Source organism: Hyla sarda, chromosome 10, assembly GCF_029499605.1.
Source record: "Hyla sarda isolate aHylSar1 chromosome 10, aHylSar1.hap1, whole genome shotgun sequence".
Taxonomy (NCBI): Eukaryota; Metazoa; Chordata; class Amphibia; order Anura; family Hylidae; genus Hyla; species Hyla sarda.
In genome coordinates, this window is record NC_079198.1 from 62,265,582 (window position 1) to 62,289,003 (window position 23,422).

The window sequence follows — 23,422 nt, forward strand, 5'->3', positions numbered from 1 at the left end:
CAGTGGGAAAATCACTCCACTTTTTCTCTCACACAGTTTGAAAAATCTGTATGTTTATTCTGTAGGTCCATGCGGTTACAACAATACCCAACTTATATAGGTTTGTTTTATTTTACCACTTTGAAAATTATAACTTTTTGTACAAAAATTTGTATGATTAAAATTGTCCTCTTCTGACCCCAATAATGCTTTTATTTTTCTTTACAATTTTTATAAAAACGTTTTGCTATATGAAACAACCAAAAATATGCATTCGTGGTATTTCTTTACTTTTAAGCCATTGCCTATTATATTTTAATAGTTTGGATATTTAGGCTTGTTTATTTTTGTTTACATAATTTGTTTTTACATTTTTTTTTTTTTTTAGGGGAAACGGGTAGGGATTCAAACTTTTATCAGGAAAGGGGTTTATTCCCATTTATTAAAATTTTTCCCCCATTTTATTCACTATTTATTGGTTCCCATAGGGGACTTTTAGATGTACGGTAATCTTTCCATTGTATACAATGTTAAATGTTGTGCTATAGCACAGCAATGATCCGTGTTATCGGTGTTCCATTACTACAGGCTCATGAGGCTACCTACAGCACCGAAGGGACAGAAGCAGGTAGGGGCGCTACCCCCCCCTCCTCTAAGCTGATCAAAACCTCACAATTTTGCCATGGTCATCCTGATCAGGTCAACTTAATTACCAGGATTTTCGGCATTTAAGATGCTACAATAAACTTTGATCATGGCATCTAAAGGGTTAATGCTGGACATCAGCTTGGTCATTGATGTCTTTCATTAAAGATGGGTTTCGGCTACTGATAGCAGCCAGGATCAACTGGCTATGAAGCATGCTCATAGACCAGGCGTACATTTATGACCTGCGTCCTCTAGGGGTTAATGGCACCCTTTATTTTACCATACCATAAGGTGTTACATTTTTGGGCTGAAATGAAAAAACTAAAACATTTGCATAATTTTGTGGAGTTTTATTGAAATGTTAACCTTATTTTGCAAAGTGAGTATGATTTAAGCAATGCCAAATGTACACTGCTCAAAAAAATATAGGGGACAATTAAACAGCACAATGTAACTCCAAGTCAATCACACTTGTGAAATCACACTGTCCACTCAGGAAGCCACATGGATTGACAATCAATTTCACATTCTGTTGTGGAAATGGAACAGACAACAGGTGGAAATTATAGGCAATTTGCAAGACACCCCCAATAAAGGAGTGGTTCTTCAGGTGGTGACCGCAGACTACCTCTCAGTTCCTATGCTTCCTGGCTGATGTTTCGGTCACTTTTTAATGCTGGCGGTGCTTTCACTCTAATGGTAGCATGAGAGGGACCCACACAAGTGGCTCAGGTAGTGTAGCTCATGGTACATCAATGCCAGCTGTGGTAAGAAGGTTTGCTGTGTCTGTCAGCATAGTGTCCAGAGCATGGAGGCACTACCAGGAGACAGGCCAGTACATCAGGAGACGTGGAGGAGGCCATAGGAGGGCGACAACCCAGCAGCAGGACCACTACCTCTGCCTTTGTGCAAGGAGGAGCACTGTCAGAGCCCTACAAAATGACCTCCAGCAGGCCACAAATGTGCATGTATCTACTCAAATGGTCACAAACAGACTCCATGAGGGTGGTATGAGGGCCCGACATCCACAGGTGGGGGTTGTGCTTACAGCCCAACACCATGCAGGACATTTGGCATTTGCCAGAGAACACCAAGATTGGCAAATTGCCACTAGTGCCCTGTGTTCTTCACAGATGAAAGCAGGTTCACACTGAGCACATGTGACAGACGTGACAGAGTCTGGAGACGCCTTGGAGAATGTTCTGCTGCCTGCAAAATCTTCCAGCATGACCGGTTTGGCAGTGTGTCAGTAATGGTGTGGGGTGGCATTTCTTTGGGGGGCTGCACAGCCCTCTATGTGCTTGCCAGAGGAAGCCTGACTGCCATTAGGTACCGAGATGAGATCCTCAGACCCCTTGTGAGACCATATGCTGGTGCTGTTGGCCCTGGGTTCCTCCTAATGCAAGACAATGCTAGACCTCATGTGGCTGGAGTGTTTCAGCAGTTTCTGCAAGAGGAAGGCAATGATGTTATGGACTGACCCGCCCGTTCCCCAGACCTGAATCTGATTGAGCACATCAGGGATATCATGTCGCTCCATCCATCAACGCTACGTTGCACCACAGACTGTCCAGGAGCCACCTCATCAGGAGCATGCCCACGCATTGTAGGGACGTCATATGGGCACATGGAGGCCACACACACACTACTGAGCCTCATTTTGACTTGTTTTGAGAACATGACATCAAAGTTGGATCAGCCTGTAGTGTGGTTTTCCACTTTGATTTTGAGTGTGACTCCATATCCAGACCTCCGTGTGTTGATAAATTTGATTTCCATTCATAATTTTTGTGCGATTTTGTTGTCAGCACATTCAACTATGTAAAGACAAAAGTATTTCGTACGATTAGTTCATTCATTCAGATCTAGGATGTGTTATCTTAGTGTTCCCTTTTTTTTTTCAGCAATGTATTTTAGTTTTACATTGTAATACTTTTTAAAACTATCAACATATTCTTACCTCCGTTTTTATTTTTCCATATACGAAACTGTGTGAGGTTTCATTTTTTTGTGGGGTAAACTGTATTTATTATTAATACCATTTTGGGATACATATGACTTTTTTGACAGCTTGCTATTCTATGTTTTTTTTGTTTTTTTTTGTCATTGGCTATTTTTTTTCTCTGACTGCTTTTACCATTTACAAGAAAGATAAATGTTAATAGTTAGGACATTTCTTAGGCAGTTAAACTACCAGGATCAGAGTTATATCCAATACTGGTTGCTGACTAAGGCTGTCAGCTGCAAATGGCAGCCAACATCTGCCATCTATGGAGAGTGCTAGATCCTGATCCTGCTCCATAAACCCTGATCTGACCGTTCACCGACATGTAAAATATCAGGAGACAGTTAATATCCCAACTGCTGCCAGGAAATTGTCCAGGTGGTGTGCTTTCTCTATCAGGTTCAAGTGTTTATTTTTTCATCAACAGAGCTATGTAATGGCTTCTTTTTGCAGGGCCCATTACCACATCCTTCAATCTACCATAAATGTACTATAAAGCAGTAAAACAAAAATGTAGGGGTCAAAATTTAACAAAAACAGCAACCCCAATTTATATTGTTTTTCTTAAGTTTTACTATTTAAAAAAAATTAAATCCGTTGGCTGATCAGAGCCATGACAGAACTAGCACCTGTGAAATAACTGCCCAGAAGGCACAGACACTATTAACCACACGATCTAGGGGTATAAAAGGGTACCCTGCAATCTGTCATTCCGCACCCACATTTGTGAGCTCTCCACAGCGCTGGAGGCTCCGAGTGTGAAGCGCTATGACAACGGGGCCTGAGTATCTTGACGTCACAACTCCAATTCCCATGTTTTGTCATGCCCCGCCCCCTTCCCATGAAAGTCTATGGGAGGGGGCATGACAGGAGGGGATAAGATGTCATAGGGCCGGAGTACCCCTTTAAACTGCCAATCGTAAATGTGTATTCTAGTCTTGAAAAATGCATCCCCTAACTTGCCCCCCCCCCCCTAAGGAGAGGGGATAAGTTTCAGATCACCGGGGGTCTGACCGCTGGGACCCCGACGATCTCCCGTACAGGGCCCCTGCAGTCCGCAGGAAGGGGACATGTCGACCAGCACACAAACCGGCGGCTGACACGCCCCCTCAATACAACTCTATGGCAGAGCACACATGCTATCTGGCCAGAGAGCCGGGGCCCCATACAGGAGATTGTGGGGGGTCCCAGCGGTCGGACCCCCTGTGATCTGAAACTTATCCCCTATCCTTAGGATAGGGGATACGTTTTTCAGGACTGGACTACTCCTTTAACTGTTGCAAGCATCAGCTGTACTATACAGCTGGCACCCACTGCATATGGTGCAATAGGACCCCACCACACTTCCAAAATATATGTATGTGGAAATGCAGGAATTGGTTAAGAAAGTAAAAAAAAAAAAAGTATACTCACCTTACCAATACTATCGTGCTCCTGTGTTAAGGCTTTCCCAGCCTCCCAAAGATGTGCTGAAGGCTGCAGTGGTCATTTGCTAATAGAGGGCAGTAGATAGAATCTGCATATAATCCACAGTAAGGCTAGGTTTCCACTTGGTTTTTTTTTCCTGGCAGTTTTTGGAATACTGCCACTGCAGTTTTTGAGCCAAAGCCAGAAGTGTATTCAAAAGGAATAGGACATATAAAGGAAGGACTGTTACGCCGAGCGCTCCGAGTCCCCCCTCCTCCCCGGAGTGCTCGCAGCGTTCTCTCATTCGCAGCGCCCCGGTCAGACCTGCTGACCGGGTGCGCTGCGATATTACTCCCAGCCGGGATGCGATTCGCGATGCGGGACGCGCCCGCTCACGATGCGCATCTCGGCTCCCGTACCTGACCCGTTCCCCGTCTGTGTTGTCCCGGCGCACGCGGCCCCGCTCCTTAGGGCGCGCGCGCCGGGTCTCTGCGATTTAAAGGGCCACTGCGCCACTGATTGGCGCAGCAGGCCTAATCAGTATCCTCACCTGTGCACTCCCTACTTATACCTCACTTCCCCTGCACTCCCTCGCCGGATCTTGTTGCCATTGTGCCAGTGAAAGCGTTTCTTTGTGTGTTCCTAGCCTGTGTTCCAGACCTCCTGCCGTTGCCCCTGACTACAATCCTTGCTGCCTGCCCTGACCTTCTGCTAGGTCCGACCTTGCTCTTGTCTACTCCCTTGTACCGCGCTTATCTCAGCAGTCAGAGAGGTTGAGCCATTGCCGGTGGATACGACCTGGTTGCTACCGCCGCTGCAAGACCATCCCGCTTTGCGGCGGGCTCTGGTGAATACCAGTAGCAACTTAGAACCGGTCCACCGACACGGTCCACGCCAATCCCTCTCTGGCACAGAGGATCCACCTCCAGCCAGCCGAATCGTGACAGTAGATCCGGCCATGGAGCCCGCTGAGGTCCCGCTGCCAGTTGTCGCCGACCTCACCACGGTGGTCGCCCAGCAGTCGCAACAGATAGTGCAACAAGGCCATCAGCTGTCTCAACTGACCGTGATGCTACAGCAGCTACTACCACAGCTTCAGCAATCATCTCCTCCGCCAGCTCCTGCACCTCCTCCGCAGCGAGTGGCCGCTTCCAGCCTCTGATTATCCTTGCCGGATAAATTTGATGGGTACTCTAGGTTTTGCCGTGGTTTTCTTTCGCAATGTTCCCTGCATTTGGAGATGATGTCGGACCAGTTTCCAACTGAAAGGTCTAAGGTGGCTTTCGTAGTCAGCCTTCTGTCTGGGAAAGCCCTGTCATGGGCCACACCGCTCTGGGACCGCAATGATCCTGTCACTGCCTCTGTACACTCCTTCTTCACGGAGATTCAAAGTGTCTTTGAGGAACCTGCCCGAGCCTCTTCTGCCAAGACTGCCCTGCTGAACCTGGTCCAGGGTAATTCTTCTATTGGCGAGTACGCCATCCAATTCCGTACTCTTGCCTCCGAATTATCCTGGAATAACGAGGCCCTCTGCGCGACCTTTAAAAAAGGCCTATCCAGTAACATTAAAGATGTGCTGGCCGCACGAGAAATTCCTGCTAACCTGCATGAACTTATTACTCTTGCCACCCGCATTGACATGCGTTTTTCCGAAAGGCGTTAGGAGCTCCGCCAGGATATGGACTTTGTTCGCACGAGGCGGTTTCTCTCCCCGGCTCCTCTCTCCTCTGGTCCTCTGCAATCCGTTCCTGTGCCTCCCGTTGTGGAGGCTATGCAAGTTGACCGGTCTCGCTTGACACCTCAAGAGAGGACACGACGCCGCATGGAGAACCTTTGCCTGTACTGTGCCGGTACCGAACATTTCTTGAAGGATTGTCCTATCCGTCCTCCTCGCCAGGAAAGACGCACGCTGACTCCGCACAAAGGGGAGACAGCTCTTGATGTTAACTCTGTTTCTCCACGTCTTACTGTGCCTGTGCGGATGTCTTCTTCTACCTTCTCCTTCTCTGCTATGGCCTTCTTGGATTTCGGATCTGCAGGAAATTTTATTTTGGCCTCTCTCATCAACAGGTTCAACATCCCGGTGACCAGTCTCGCCAGACCCCTTTACATCAACTCTGTTAATAATGAAAGATTGGACTGTACCGTGCGTTACCGCACGGAACCTCTCTTAATGTGCATCGGACCCTATCACGAAAATTTTTTATTTTTGGTCCTCTCTAACTGCACTTCAGAAATTCTTCTTGGATTACCGTGGCTTCAACCCCATTCCCCAACCCTTGATTGGACCACAGGGGAAATCAAGAACTGGGGTACTTCTTGCCACAAGGACTGTCTTAGGACTTGTCCAGTACTCACAGTCAAGACAATGTAGTTCCCCCGGTATCTGGTCTTCCTAAGGCCTATCTGGACTATGCTGATGTTTTTTGCAAAAAACAAGCAGAGACTTTGCCTCCTCACAGGCCTTATGACTGTCCTATTGACCTCCTCCCGGGTACTACTCCACCCCGGGGCAGAATCTATCCTCTGTCTGCTCCGGAAACCCAAGCCATGTCGGAATACATCCAGGAGAACTTAAAAAAGGGGTTTATCCGCAAGTCCTCCTCTCCTGCCGGAGCTGGATTTTTTTTTGTGTCCAAAAAAGACGGCTCCCTACGCCCTTGCATTGATTACCGCGGACTTAATAAAATCACGGTAAAAAAACGCTACCCCCTACCTCTTATCTCGGAACTCTTTGACCGCCTACGAGGCGCCCACATCTTCACCATGCTGGACTTAAGAGGTGCTTATAATCTCATCCGCATCAGGGAGGGGGACGAATAAAAGACTGCATTTAACACCAGAGATGGACACTTTGAGTATCTGGTTATGCCCTTTGGCCTTTGCAACGCCCCTGCCGTCTTCCAAGACTTTGTAAATGAAATTTTTCGTGATCTTCTATATACCTGTGTTGTGGTTTACCTGGACGATATTCTGATTTTTTCTGCCAACTTAGAAGAACACCGCCAGCATGTCCGCATGGTTCTTCAGAGACTTTGGAACAATCAACTTTATGCCAAAATGGAAAAATGTCTCCAAATGGACCCAGATAAACTATCTGCTGTATTAGATTGGCCACGCCCCTCCGGACTCCGTGCTATCCAAAGCTTTTTGGGGTTCGCCAATTATTACAGACAATTTATTCCACACTTTTCCACTATTGTGGCTCCTATCGTGGCTCTAACCAAGAAAAACGCCAATCCTAAGTCCTGGTCTCCTCAAGCGGAAGACGCATTTAAACATCTCAAGTCTGCCTTTTCTTCTGCTCCCGTACTCTCCAGACCTGAAACATCTAAACCCTTCTTATTGGAGGTAGACGCCTCCTCAGTGGGAGCTGGAGCAGTTCTTCTACAAAAAAATTCTTCCGGGCATGCTGTTACTTGTGGGTTTTTTTCTAGGACCTTCTCTCCGGCGGAGAAAAACTACTCCATTGGTGATCGAGAATTACTGGCCATAAAATTGTCGCTTGAGAAATGGAGGCACCTGCTGGAGGGATCCAAATATCCAGTTATTATATACACTGACCACAAGAATCTCTCTTATCTCCAGTCTGCCCAACGACTGAACCCTCGCCAGGCTAGGTGGTCGTTGTTCTTTGCCCGTTTTAACTTTGAAATCCATTTTCGCCCTGCTGACAAGAACATTAGGGCCGATGCCCTCTCTCGTTCTTCAGATGCCTCTGAAGTGGAAGCCTCTCCGCAACACATCATTCCTCCAGACTGTCTGATCTCCACTTCTCCAGCTTCCATAAGACAAACTCCTCCAGGGAAGACCTTCGTTTCTCCACGCCAGCGCCTCGGGATTCTCAAATCAACAACATCAGTCTCCAGAGTAGGCCACCAATAAAATCGAGAGATGAGTTGAAAGGATTTTTTGATGCCAGCGTGGCCTGCGAGGTTGGAGGAGTGTCCCACTCCTCCCACCTCGCAGGCCACGCTGGCATCAAAAAATCCTTTCAACTCATCTCTCGATTTTATTGGTGGCCTACTCTGGAGACTGATGTTGTTGATTTCGTGCGGGCTTGTACTGTCTGTGCCCGGGATAAGACTCCTCGCCAGAAGCCTGCTGGTCTTCTTCATCCTCTGCCTGTTGCTGAACAACCTTGGTCACAGATTGGTATGGACTTTATTACTGACTTGCCTTTATCCCGTGGCAACACAGTTGTTTGGGTGGTCGTTGATCGATTCTCCAAGATGGCACATTTTATCCCTCTTCCAGGCCTTCCTTCAGCGCCTCAGTTGGCAAAGCAATTTTTTATACACATTTTTCGCCTTCACGGGTTGCCCACGCATATCGTCTCGGATAGAGGCGTTCAATTTGTGTCTAAATTCTGGAGGGCCCTCTGTAAGCAGCTCAAGATCAAATTAAACTTCTCTTCTTCTTATCATCCCCAATCCAATGGGCAAGTAGAAAGAATTAATCAGGTCCTGGGTGACTATTTGCGACATTTTGTTTCCTCCCGCCAGGATGACTGGGCAGATCTTCTACCATGGGCCGAATTCTCATACAACTTCAGAGTCTCCGAATCTTCTGCTAAATCCCCATTCTTCGTGGTGTACGGCCGTCACCCTCTTCCTCCCCTCCCCACTCCCATGCCCTCTGGTTTGCCCTCTGTTGATGAAGTGACTCGAGACCTTTCCACCATATGGAAAGAAACCCAAAATTCTCTTTTACAGGCTTCATCCCGGATGAAAAAATTTGCTGATAAGAAAAGAAGAACTCCCCCCATTTTTGCTCCCGGAGACAAGGTATGGCTCTCCGCTAAGTATGTCCGCTTTCGTGTCCCCAGTTATAAACTGGGACCACGCTATCTTGGTCCTTTCAAAATCATGTGCCAGATCAACCCTGTCTCTTACAAACTCCTTCTTCCTCCTTCTCTCCGTATTCCCAATGCCTTCCATGTCTCTCTCCTTAAACCACTCATCCTTAACCGCTTCTCTCCCAAAAATGTTTCTCCCACTCCTGTTTCCGGTTCATCTGACGTCTTTTCGGTGAAGGAGATTCTAGCATCTAAGACAGTCAGAGGTAAAAGATTCTTCTTGGTTGACTGGGAGAATTGTGGCCCAGAGGAGAGATCTTGGGAACCTGAGGACAACATCCTGGACAAAAGTCTTATCCTCAGGTTCTCAGGCTCCAAGAAGAGGGGGAGACCCAAGGGGGGGGGGGTACGGTTACGCCGAGTGCTCCGGGTCCCCGCTCCTCCCCGGAGCGTTTGCAGCATTCTCTCATTCGCAGCGCCCCTGTCAGACCTGCTGACCGGGTACGCTGCGATATTACTCCCAGCAGGGATGCGATTCGCGATGCGGTACGCGCCCGCTCACGATGCGCATCTCGGCTCCCGTACCTGACCCGTTCCCCGTCTGTGTTGTCCCGGCGCACGCGGCCCCGCTCCTTAGGGCGCGCTCTGCGATTTAAAGGGCCACTGCGCCACTGATTGGCGCAGCAAGCCTAATCAGTATCCTCACCTGTGCACTCCCTACTTATACCTCACTTCCCCTGCACTCCCTCACCGAATCTTGTTGCCATTGTGCCAGTGAAAGCGTTTCTTTGTGTGTTCCTAGCCTGTGTTCCGGACCTCCTGCCGTTGCCCCTGACTACGATCCTTGCTGCCTGCCCTGACCTTCTGCTACGTCCGACCTTGCTCTTGTCTACTCCCTTGTACCGCGCTTATCTCAGCAGTCAGAGAGGTTGAGCCGTTGCCGGTGGATACGCTTTGCGGCGGGCTCTGGTGAATACCAGTAGCAACTTAGAACCGGTCCACCGACACGGTCCACGCCAATCCCTCTCTGGCACAGAGGATCCACCTCCAGCCAGCCTAATCGTGACAAGGACTTATACTTCTCCTCCCTTATGGATCCACTTCTGACTTTGGCTCAAAAACTGCAGTGGCAGTTTTCCAAAAACTGCCAGAAAAAAAAACAAGTGGAAACCTAGCCTCACATCTGAAATACTAGGATTCGTTTACAGACTTTGACTTTCCCATAAACGTTAATAGTAAATCTGCAACAAAACCTTGCTCTTTCCACAACAGAAACAGACTTGTTGTGAATTTATAGAGAGCCACATTTTGCACATGTACAGTGCCTTGCAAAAGTGTTCATCCATCCCCCCCTCCCGTATTTTTGGTGCCTCACAACCTGGAGTTAACATGGATTGCTTGAGGATTTTGGTCATTTAATTTACAGAACATACCAAACAAAAGTTAATGTGCATAACTATTCACCCCCCTAAATTCAATACTTTATAGAGCCACTTTTTGCGGCAATCACAGCCCCAAGTCACTTTGGATAAGTCTCTTTGAGCTTGCCACATCTTACCACTGGGATTTTTGGCCATTCCTCCTTGCAAAACTGCTCCAGCTCATTCAAGTTGGATGGTTTGTGCTTGTGAACAGCAATCTTTAAGTCTGACCACAGATTTTCGATCGGATTCAGATCTGGGCTTTGACTAGGCCATTCCAACACATTTGCATGTTTCCTCTTAAACCACTCAAGTGTTGCTTTAGCAGTGTGTTTGGGGTCATTGTCCTGCTGGAAGGTGAACCTCTGTCCTAGCCTCATATCATGTACAGAGTGGTACAGGTTTTGCTCAAGAATATACCTGTATTTAGCACCATCCATTTTTTCCTCAACTCTGACCAGTCTCCCAGTCCCAGCTGCTTAAAGATGGTGTTCTTTGGGTGATGTGATGTGTTGGGTTTGCGCCAGACATAGTGTTTTCTTTGATGGCCGAAAAGTTCAATTTTAGTCTCATCAGACCAGAGCACCATCCTCCATACATACGTGCCTTTTTGTTTTTAGCTGAAAGTAATGGCTTTCTTCTGGCCACTCTGCCATAAAGCCCAACTCTATGGAGCGTACGGCTTATTGTCGTCCTATGCACAGATACTCCAGTCTCTGCTGTGGAACTCTGAAGCTCCTCCAGGGTTACCTTAGGTCTCTGTGCTGCCTCTCTGATTAATGCCCTCCTTGCCCGGTCCGTGAGTTTTCGTGGGCAGCCGTCTCTTGGCAGGTTTGCTGTTGTGCCATGTTCTTTCCATTTGGTTATGATAGATTTGATGGTGCTATTGGGGATCATAGTTAATATAATAGTTAATAAGGTTGAAAAAAGACCAGAGTCCTTCAAGTTCAACCTATATCCCTAATGAGTCCCTACTGAGTTGATCCAGAGGAGGGCAAAAACCCCTCATACTAGAGATAAAAATTCCTTGCCGACTCCAAATATTGCAGTCAGAATAAATCTCTGGATCAACGTTCTGTCCTAATAAATCTAGTATACATAACCAGCAATGTTATTACTCTCCAAAAATGCATCCAGATCCCTTTTGAATTATTTTACAGAGTTCTCCATTACCACGTCATCTGGCAGAGAATTCCATAGTCTCACTGCTCTTACAGTAAAGAACCCCCATCTGTGCTGGTGTAGAAACCTTCTTTCCTCAAGATGTAGAGGATGCCCCCTTGTTATAGATACAGTCCTGGGTATAAATAGATCATGGGAGAGATCTCTGTACGGTCCCCTGATATATTTATACATAGTTATTAGGTCGCCCCTAAGCCTTTTTTTTTCTAAACTAAATAACCCCAATTCTAATAATCTTTCTGGGTACTGCAGTCCTCCAATTCCCCGTATTACCCTAGTTGCCCGTCTTTGAACCCTCTCCAGCTCAACTATATCTTTCTTGTACACTGGTGCCCAGTACTGTACACAGTATTATATGTGTGGTCTGACTAGTGATTTGTACAGCGGAAGAATTATTTCCTTGTCGTGGGCATCTATGCCCCTATTGATGCACCCCATGATTTTATTTGCCTTGGCAGCAGCTGCCTGATACTGGTCACTACAGCTAAATTTACTGTTAACTAAGACTCCCAAGTCCTTTTCCACATCAGTCATCCCAAGTGTTCTCCCATTTAATACATAATCCCAGCCCAGATTTTTCTTCCCCATGTGCATTACCATTTATCAGTGTTGAACCTCATCTGCCACTTCTCAGCCCAAACCTCCAACCTATGCAGATCCATTTTTAACAGTGCACTGTCCTCTATAGTGTTTACCGTTTTACAGAGTTTAGTATAATCTGAAAAGATTGCTACTTTACTATTCAACCCATCTACAAGGTCATTAATCAATATATTAAATAGAACAGGACCCAAGACGTACCCCTGTGGTACCCCACTAGTAACAGTCACCCAATCAGAATAAGTACCATTAATAACCACCCTCTGATTCCTACACTGAGCCAGTTACTTATCCACTTACACACATTCTCCCCCAGCCCAATCCTTCTCATTTTATACACCAACCTTTTGTGTGGCACCGTATCAGATTCTTTGGAAAAATCCAGATATACGACATCCAGCGATTCCCCCTGGTCCAGTCTGGAGCTCACCTCCTCATAAAAGCTGATTAGGTTAGTTTGACAGGACCGATCCCTCATAAAGCCAAGCCATACATTTATTTTTATCAAGATACTCTAAAATAGCATCTCTTAGAAAACCCTCAAACAATTTACATACAACCGAGGTTAAACTAACAGGCCTATAATTCCTAAGGGTTACCTTTTGCCTCCTTTTTAAAAATTGCCACTACATGTGCCATGCGCCAGTCCTGGGGAACAGTCCCTTGTTAAGGGCTTCTCTGAGTTGATCAAACTTTGCCTTCCTAAAGTTCATTGTTTTTGTGGCCCCTCGCAAGATTCCCTTATTGAAGAACAAGTTATAATGTATTATATTATGATCACTATTTCCTAGGTATCCTTCTACCTGCACATTAGTTACTCTGTCAGGTCTGTTGGGTAATAGTAAGTCTAGCAGGGCGCCCCCTTTGGTCGGGCCCTGCACCATTTCGGACAGATAATTATCTTTAGCTACAGAGATTCACAGGTCTAAGTCTCCCAGTTTATATCAGGACAGTTAAAGTCCCCCATTATTATCACCTCGTTCTGATTTGCTTCCTTGTTTATTTGCCTCAGTATTTGATCTTCTGCCTCTTCCATTATGTTTGGTGGCTTATAGCAAACCCCTATCAGGATTTTTTTTATTTTTATCTCCATATATTTCTACCCATAATGACTCCGCATGATCGTTTCCCTCCCGTATATCCTCCCGCAGTGCGGCATTCAGACTGGATTTTACATAAAGACAAACTCCTCCCCCTTTCCGTTTTGTCCGATCCTTCCTGAATAGACTATAACCTTGTATGTTGACTGTCTAGTCACAGCTATCGTCCAACCAAGTCTCTGTTATATCCACTATGTCATAATTCTCCTCAGACATCAACCGCTTCAGTTTGTCAGTTTTATTGGTCAGACTTCTGGCATTAGTCAACATGCATTTCAATGGTGTATGTTTATTTTTCCTATGAAGCCTTGTCAAAGAATTGGATAATTTTTTATAACCTAACCCTGACTTGTACTTCTCAACAACAGTGTCCTTTACTTGTTAGGAGAGTTCCTTGGTCTTCATGGCAGGGTTTTGTTACTGATGCCTCTTGCTTAGGTATTGCAGCCTTTGGGGCTTTTCAAACATGTGTCTATGTAATGACCAAGTTGAGAACCCGCGAAACGGGACCATCGTTCCATGAGCTCAGCCGAGCTCCTGCTTCTTTCTCCCCGAACCTCTGTTCCTGATGTAACCATGCAATAAAGAAAACTTTCTTTGGCATGAAACCGGGTAAGTGCGACATCATTTCTTCTCTCCATATGTAATGACAGATCATGTGACACTTAGATTGGTGGACATCATTTCACTAATTATGTGACTTCTGAAGGTAATTGGTTGCACCAGAGCTTTTTATGGGCTTCCTAACAAAGGGGGTGATTACATAAGCACATGCCAATTTTCTGTTTTCTAAACAATAGTTTTATTTATATATTTTTCTCATTTCACTTCACCAACTTAAACTATTGTGTTCTGATCATCACATAAAATTCAGATTAACAAAACACTGAACTTAAGGCTGTAATGTACCAAAATACGAAAAAAGTCAAGGGAGTTGAATACTTTTGCAAGGCACTGTAGGGGGAGATATATGAAAACCTGTGCAGAGGAAAAGTGGAGCAGTTGCCCATAGCAACCAATCAAATCACTTTTTTACTTTTTCAGAGGATTTTAGTAATCTGATTGGTTGCTTTGGGCAACTGGTCAACTCTTTCTCTGCACAGGTTTTGATAAATCTTCCCCATATTGTACTAATAAACACCATTCTCTCTCCCATCAGGATTAAAACATATAAACAATATACACTGCTCAAAAAAATAAAGGGAACACTAAGATAACACATCCTAGATCTGAATGAATGAACTAATCGTATGAAATGCTTTCGTCTTTACATAGTTGAATGTGCTGACAACAAAATCACACAAAAATGATCAATGGAAATCAAATTTATCAACCCATGGAGGTCTGGATATGGAGTCACACTCAAAATCAAAGTGGACAATCACACTACAGACTGATCCAACTTTGATGTAATGTCCTTAAAACAAGTCAAAATGAGGCTCAGTAGTGTGTGTGGCCTCCACGTGCCCGTTTGACCTCCCTACAACACCTGGGCATGCTCCTGATGAGGTGGTGGATGGTCTCCTGTGGGATGTCATCCAAGACCTGGACTAAAGCATTCGCCAACTCCTAGACAGTCTGTGGTGCAATGGATGGAGCGAGACATGATGTCCCAGATGTGCTCAACCGGATTCAGGTCTGGGGAACAGGCGGGCCAGTCCATAACAGCAATGCCTTCCTCTTGCAGGAACTGCTGACACACTCCAGCCACATGAGGTCTAGCATTGTCTTGCATTAGGAGGAACCCAGGGCCAACCACACCAGCACATGGTCTCACAAGGGGTCTGAGGATCTCATCTCGGTACCTAATGACAGTCAGGCTACCTCTGGCAAGCATATAGAGGGCTGTGCGGCCCCCCAAAGAAATGCCACCCCACACCATTACTGACCCACTGCCAAACCAGGCATGCTGGAGGATTTTGCAGGCAGCAGAACATTCTCCAAGGTTTCTTCAGACTGTGTCATGTCTGTCACATGTGCTCAGTGTGAACCTGCTTTCATCTGTGAAGAGCACAGGGCGCCAGTGGCGAATTTGCCAATCTTAGTATTCTCTGGCAAATGCCAAATGTCCTGCACGGTGTTGAGCTGTAAGCACAACCCTCACCTGTGAACGTCGGCCCTCACACCACCTTCATGGAGTCTGTTTATGACCATTTGAGTAGACACATGCACATTTGTGGTCTGCTGGAAGTCATTTTGCAGGGCTCTGGCAGTGCTCCTCCTGCTCCTCCTTGCACAAAGGCGGAGGTAGTGGTCCTGCTACGGCCTCCTCCATATCTCCTGATGTACTGGCCTGTCTCCTGGTAGCACCTTTATGCTCTGGACACAGCTTGCATTGATGTGCCATCCTGGTTGAGCTGCACTACCTTAGCCACTTGGGTGGGTTGTAGACTCTGTCTCATGCTACCACTAGAGTGAAAGCACTGCCAGCATTCAAAAGTGACCACAACTTCAGCCAGGAAGCATAGTAACTGAGAAGTGGTCTGTGGTCACCACCTGCAGCACCACTCCTTTATTGGGGGTGTCTTGCAAATTGTCTAATTTCCACCTGTTTGTAGGTCTGAACTATTACTATAGGCTAGTACATACCAGTTGCAACTAGCATGTACATACTGGAAGAGATATCAGCACTCAGACTTTTAGATCAGCTTTGAATAGATTGTGGTGGGTAGTTTTACAAATAACTAGCTGAGCACCCGGCGTTGCCCGGTTTTTCCTTCCTAATCTTTTTTGGGGAGGAAAATCAACAAAGTAGGAAGCTTTTGACTTCATATCCCATCCCCATATATTGTTGTCATATCCCAACCCCATATCCCGTCCTCATACCCCGTCCTCATACCCCAACCTCCTATCCCGTCCTCCTATCCTGTCCTCCTATCCCGTCCTCCTATCCCGACCTCCTAGCCCGTCCTCCTATCCCTACCTCCTATCCTGACCACCTATCCCGACCTCCTATCCCATCCTCCTGTCCCTTCCTCCTATCCCTTCCTCCTATCTCGACCACCTATCTCGACCTCCTATCCCGTCCTCCTATCCCATCCTCCTATGTCGACCTCCTATCCCGACCTCCTATCCCGTCCTCCTATCTTGACCTCCTATCCTGTCCTCCTATCCCGACCTCCTATCCCAACCTCCTATGTCCACTTACTATCCTGACCTCCTATCCCGACCTCCTATCTCAGACTCCTATCCCGTCCTCCTATCCCTCCTATCAGTCAATCAGTGCCAAGTTTCATGTTAATATCTTTAGCCGCTTGGAAGTTTTAGTGGATCATACATACACACACACACACACACACACACACACACACACACACACACACACACACATTGAGTTTTATATATATAGATTACATTTTAAATCAACTGATTTTATTTTTTCTCTTTATAGGTTGCTTGTTAATACACGTCCGAAGTTCAGAAGAGGCATCACATGTTGCTTTTGTTCGTAACTGTTTAGATACTTTTTTGTTGTTGTCATCTTGTTAGCAGAGGTAGTTTAGTTATTATACATTGTTTATGATAAAAAAAATATCATATCTCAGTAAATCTTCATATGGGCTTTCCTTTGATATATATTTCTTTCGTAGTAAAAGTTTGGTTAAGAGAGAACATATCTTAAAGAGGCTCTCTATAAATATTATTATCCAAACATGTCAGATAAAGCTCTTTGAAACTGTTGTTGCTGTATAGCTGCTGTTTACATGCAGTGGGACACTGACTGACTTGTCTACATAAGGGCTTTGTAGATACATGAAGCACCCGCAACTTTACCTGCAAGTGGGATATCCTGTGTGTCATTCACTCCAGAGGAGATAGCTGCAGTACCAGTCAACTCCCAAATCCTCTAAAATAAGCAGGCATCGGACACCATCAGGAATCACATATATATGTCTGTCGCCATTCCCTCTTCATCAGAGATCCAGCACAGGTATGTAGCTATACAAAGATGAAGTCAATAATCTTGGAGATAGATTTCTGAATGTTCTGTTGGTCATTAACCTTTTGGGGACGGAGGGCGTATAGGTACGCCCTCGCGTCCTGGTACTTAAGGAAGCAGGGCGTACCTGTACACCCTCCGTATTTCCGATCACTAGCAGGCATCCCCTGGTAATGCCTAGGGGGGTCCTGGGACCTCCCCATGTCGGCAATCGCCGCAAATCGCCGGTCAATTCAGACCGACGATTTGCAGCGATTCTGGGACAATTGGGTCACTTGTGGGAACATAACAGTGATGGGAGCTGTCACAGACAACTCCGACCATGCTAAAGGATAGAAGCTGGTAAGTGATCTTCAACGTGGCCTTCTAAAATTTGCAAAATTACAACTCCCAGCATGCTCTGACAGCCAAAGACTGTCTTGGGCATGCTGGGAGTTGTAGTTTTGCAACATCTGGAGGGCCACAGTTTGGAGACTACTGTGTAGACTACAACTTTCAGCATGCACTGACTGTCTGGGCATGCTAGGGGGTTGTAGTTTTGCATCATCTGAAGTGACACAGTTTGGAGACCACTATACAGTGGTCTCCAAACTGTAGCCCTCCAGATGTTGCAAAATTACAATACCCAGCATGCCCAGACAGCCAGGGATGCTGGGCAGTGTAGTTCTGCAATATTTGGTCCTTCAGATGTTGCAGAACTACAACTTCCAGCATGCCAGGACATTCTGGGCATGCTTGGAGTTGTAGTTTTGCAACATCTGGAGGGCTACAATTTGGAGACCACTACTTAGTGGTCTCCAAACTATTCTTCCCCAGTTGTTGCATAACTACAACTCCTAGCATGCCTTTCGGCTGTCAGTGCATGTTGGGAGTTGTAGTTTTGCAACAGCTGTAGGCACTCTTTTGGGAAACACTGAGCTACAGTAAAGTCTGTTTCCTAACTCAGTGATTCCAACCAGTGTGCCTCCAGCTGTTGCAAAACTACAACTTCCAGCATGCCAGGACATTCTGGGCATGCTTAGAGTTGTAGTTTTGCAACATCTGGAGGGCTACAATTTGGTATTAACATACGCGGAAAATTCGCATATGCGAAAATTAGCATATGCTAATTTTCGCATATGCGATTTTCCGCGTATGTTAATTTTGTATATGCTAATTTTCACATGTGTTAATTTTCGCATACACGGATTTTCGCATACGCGAAAATAAAACGAGAATATAACGAATATGCGAATATTCGCGAATATATGACGAATATTCGTCCATATATTCGCGAATATTCGCGAATTCGAATATGGCCTATGCCGCTCAACACTACATCCGACATGCCCAGTCAACAGTCAGTGGGTTCCTCAGACTCAACCCTCAGTTGGCATGGCCCTCATGCTGCTGCTGCCACCTCAAGGCTCTCTCATTGTGCTGCCATGTGACATCATTGTTAAATTTGGTCCTGTGTACCCACATGCCGGGGCGCGGGACACTAAAACATGGAAGTTAAAATTTAAATTTAAAAATCCTCAATTTAAATTTAAAAATCTTAAATTTAAAAAATCTTACATTTCAATGTTCTTCTCATGCTTCAGCCACTTACAGGCTGTGTCATTCAGCCACTATATGGTCTCCCCATGCTGCCACAAACTCCAGGCAGTCATTCAGCCACTATATGGTCTCCTCATACTGATGCCATCTCTAGGCTCTGTCATTGTGCCGCCATGTGACACCTTGTTAAATTTGGTCTTTTGTACGGGGCCCGGGACAGGAAAACTTGGGAGATAAAATTTCAATTTCAAAGTCCTCAATTTCTAAACAACAATTTTATTATTTTCCAAGTAAAGTAAAGTATACAATGCATGGGTATGAAAGCAATCAATGAATACAACGTACATCAATGAATATATGTAAGTTATATAAGCCGTGTAGATACACGACTGGCTTTAAACAGTAGAAACAGTAACAAACATATTATAAACAAGTAGCTAGTGTTCAATTAGAAGACTGACTAGCATTACCCTGGTAGGGGTTACACATTCGCTCGGCTATGATAGTAAGGTAAGTCGTGAGGGGTGCGATTCAAGTTGTGAGAGTGCAAGGAAGCAAGGGCGAAATAGAACTGCAATGTTTGTAGCGAGCAAAATTCACTCCATCATATAGAGCAACTATAAGAACTTAACATTCTCCGGGCAACACCAGAGGGGTATTGAACAAAAGGAGTGTCACAATTCGGCTTACAGGTTGTGGATCCACTGTGTCAGCGAGGGATTGGCGTGGACCGTGCCGGTGGACCGGTTCTAAGTGGCTACTGGTGTTCACCAGAGCCCGCCGCAAAGCGGGATGGTCTTGCTGCGGCGGTAGCAACCAGGTCGTATCCACTAGCAACGGCTCAACCTCGCTGACTGCTGAGAAGGCGTGGGACAGAAGGACTAGGCAGAGGCAAGGTCAGACGTAGCAGAAGGTCGGGGCAGGTGGCAAGGTTCGTAGTCAATATGGATAGCAGGAGATCAGGTAACACAGGCTTGGACAACACTAAACGCTTTCACTGGCACAAGGCAACAAGATCCGGCAAGGGAGTGCAGGGGAAGTGAGGTGATATAGCCAGGGAGCAGGTGGAAGCCAATTAGGCTAATTGGGCCAGGCACCAATCATTGGTGCACTGGCCCTTTAAGTATCAGAGAGCTGGCGCGTGCGCGCCCTAGAGAGCGGAGCCGCGCGCGCCAGCACATTACAGCCGGGGACAGGGACGGGTAAGTGACTTGGGATGCCATTCGCGAGTGGGCGCGTCCCGCTATGCGAATCGCATCCCTGCCGGCAATGTCAGTGCAGCGCTCCCGGTCAGCGGGTCTGACCGGGGCGCTGCAGGGAGAGAGACGCCTTGAGCGCTCCGGGGAGGAGCAGGGACCCGGAGCGCTCGGCGTAACAAGGAGCAAGCTAGACCACATAATATGACACGAAACAACACACAAACATAGAGACACATAGGCAGCCATCATACAGATCCTCGGTAGGGTAGAGCGATAACTCCAAAGGTACCGAAATTGAGAACTGAGGTAAACGTGAAGCGGAATAGATGTTATATAGAGAGGTATTCCAACAAAGTCAAGGGATTTTCAGTGCTCCTAAAGAGCCTGCTAAGGACTCATTAATTTCAAAGTCCTCAATTTCAATTTCAAAATCTTAAATTTCTATTGAAAAAATCTTACATTTCAAGGGTCACCTCATGCTTCTGCCAACTCCAGGCTGTGCCATTCAGACACTATATGGTATACTCATGCTTCAGCCACCTCCAGGCTGTGCCATTTATTCAATATATGTTTTACTGATGCTTCAGCCACCTCCAGGCTGTGCCATTCATCCAATATATGGTTTACGGATGCTTCAGCCAGCTCCAGTCTGTGTCATTCAGCAACTACATGGTTTAGTGATGCTGCTGGGCCTAGGGCATTACCTATATATGTTTATGGTAGCACTAGGTACCATACATCTTTAATGGAAATTTCAAAATGCATCATTTAATCTTAAAGGCGTACTCCGCCCCTGGCATCTTATCCCCTATCCAAAGGATAGGGGATAAGATGTTAGATCGCCACAGTCCTGCTGCTGGGGACCCCGGGGATCGCCGCTGCTGCACCCCACCATCATTACTGCACAGAGTGAGTTCGCTCTGTGTGTAATGACGAGCGATACAGGGGCCGGAGCAGCGTGACGTCATAGCTCCGCCCCTAATTACGTCACAGCCCGTCCCCTTAATTCAAGTCTATGGCAGGGGGCATGACGACCACCACGCCCCCTCCCATAGACTTGTATTGACGGGGCGGGCCGTGACGTCACGAGGGCGGAGCCGTGAAATAACGATGCTCCGGCCCCTGTATTGCCCGTCATTACGTGCAGAGCGATCGCGCTCTGCGCAGCAATGATAGCGCGTTGCTGCAGCAGCGATCCCCGGGGTCCCCAGCAGCGGGACCCCGGCGATCTGACATCTCATCCCCTATCCTTTGGATAGGGGATAAGATGTCTAGGGGCGGAGTACCCCTTTAGGGGTTGTGAAGCCTTTATGTGTACTCATGCTACTGCCAGCTCTAGTCTGTGTCATTCAGCAACTACATGCTTTAGTGATGCTGCTGGGCCTAGGACATTACCTATATATGTTTATGGTAGCACTAGGTACCATACATCTTCAATGGAAATTTCAAAATTCATCTTTTAATCTTAGGGATTGTGAAGCCCTAGTGTCTACTCATGCTGCTGCCAGCTCCAGGCTGTGCCATTCAGCATCTACATGGTCTCCTCATACTGATGCCACCTCCAGGCTCTGTCATTGTGCTCCCATGTGACATGTGACTCCTTGTTGGATTTGGTCCTTTGTACCCACACGCTAGGGCCTGGGACACTAAAACTTGGGAGTTAAAATTTCTATTTCTAAATCATCAATTTCAATTAAAAAATCTTACATTTCTATTTAATAATCTTAAATTTTAATGGTCTCCTTATGCTTTTGCCAACTCCAGGATGTGCCATTCAGACACTATATGGTCTCCTCATGCTTCAGTCAACTCTAGGCTGTGTCATTCAGGAACTATATGGTCCCCTCATGCTGCCAACACCTCCACGCTGTGTCATTCAGCCACTATATGGTCTCCTCATGCTGCCAACACCTCCATGCTGTGCCATTCAGCCACTATATGGTCTCCTCATGCTGCCAACATCTCCACGTTGTATCATTCAGCCACTATATGGTCTCCTCATACTGATGCCACCTCCAGGCTCTGTCATTGTGCCGCTCTGCAGCAGCGATTCTAAAAGCAGTGCCTGTAATCTGCATGTCATACTGAATAACAGTATTATTTCACTACCCCAGCACAATCCATATGCGTGTTAGAACAAAGCAAAGTGTTCTACACCCCTATTGAGGCTCTCTGTAGTCCAGAAATAGCCATTTTTAATATAGAATCGCCGCAAATAAATTTGGATCGAATCAAATTTTTTCGAAAAATTCAGCGAATCGGCCGAATCAAATTTTTCAAAAGTTCGCTCATCTCTAGTTCTATCAGTAGAAGCTACCCTTAGGTTCCCCCATACAGACTCTTTTGTCTAGCATTTGATCCTGCAACTGCATTGTCTCTCAGAAATCACACAGAAATAACTAAGAAGAATCATTTTAGTGTGAAGAAAGGGAAGGCTGAGGCAAAAAGACAGCCTAGAGCAGGGAAATGAGGTAGGAATATACCGTATATACTCGAGTATAAGCCGACTCGAATATAAGCCGAGGCCCCTAATTTCACCCCAAAACCCCAGGAAAATTTTTGACTCGAGTATAAGCCTAGGATGGGAAATACATCCTCCCCCCTGTCATCATCCAGACCCCCGTCATTAACACCCTCATCATCATCACCCTGTCATCATCCCCCCTTCATCATCACCACCTGTCATCATCCCCTTGTCATCATCCCACACCCCCCCTTCATCATCCCCCTGTCATCATCCCACACCCCCCTTCATCATCCCCTTGTCATCATCCCACACCCCCCCTTCATCATCCCCTTGTCATCATCACCACATGTCATCAGCCCCCCCCTTCATCATCACCGCTTGTCAATGTCTGATACAGTTGTCTTCAACCTGCGAACCTCCAGATGTTTCAAAACTACAACTCCCAGCAAGCCCGGGCAGCCATCGGAGGTCCGCAGGTTGAAGACCACTGCGGCCTTCGACATCATCCAGCCCCCCCCACCCTCTCACCCCCTTTAGTTTTGTACTCACCTCCGCTCGGCGGGACGTTAGGATGCGCTGGTCCGGGCCATGTGTGCTGCAGGACCGTCCGGTGGGGAGGGATAGTCATTACAGGCTGTCCATCTTCACCGGGGGGCCTCTTCTCCGCGCTTCGGGCCCGGAATAGAGGCGTTGCCTTGACGACAATGCAGAGGGACGTTGCTAATGAACGTCCCTGTGCGTCATCGTCAAGGCAACGTGACTATTCCGGGGCCGGGCCCGAAGCGCGGAGAAGATGGACAGCCCGGAACGACTATCCCACCGGACGACCTCCCCACCGGACAGTCCTGAAGCACCGGACCAGCGCACCCTAACGTCCCGCCGAGCGGAGGTGAGTACAAAACTAAAGGGGGTGGGGGGTCTGGATGATGTAGAAGGCCGCAGTGGTCTTCAACCTGCGGACCTCCAGAGGTTTCAAAACTACAACTCCCAGCAAGCCCGGACAGCCGATGGCTGCCCGGGCTTGCTGGGAGTTGTAGTTTTGAAACATCTGGAGGTCCGCAGGTTGAAGACCACTGAGGGCGGAGAGTTCACTCGAGTATAAGCCGAGGGGGGTGTATACTCGAACAACAAAAAACG

The 23,422-nt window shown here is 46.8% G+C and overlaps 1 protein-coding gene across 7 annotated transcripts in view; it reads left to right on the plus strand.

Moving 5' to 3' along the window:
- The window catches only part of SYNGR4 (synaptogyrin 4), a 191,611-nt gene extending 174,798 nt beyond the window's left edge, over positions 1 to 16,813 (plus strand). For 4 of the 7 annotated variants that reach the window (XM_056544618.1, XM_056544617.1, XM_056544619.1 and 1 more), the window contains exon 6: positions 16,532 to 16,801. Coding sequence is in view for 1 of the 7 variants with exons in the window: in XM_056544622.1 (XP_056400597.1) it covers positions 16,532 to 16,543 (12 nt within the window). In the remaining 6 variants the exon portion in view is untranslated. Of the gene's footprint in view, positions 1 to 65; positions 101 to 567; positions 608 to 16,531 lie in introns of all 7 variants that reach the window. The other 3 variants (XR_008848538.1, XR_008848537.1, XM_056544622.1) reach the window with 3 other exon arrangements.
- The last annotated feature ends 6,609 nt before the right edge of the window (positions 16,814 to 23,422 follow it).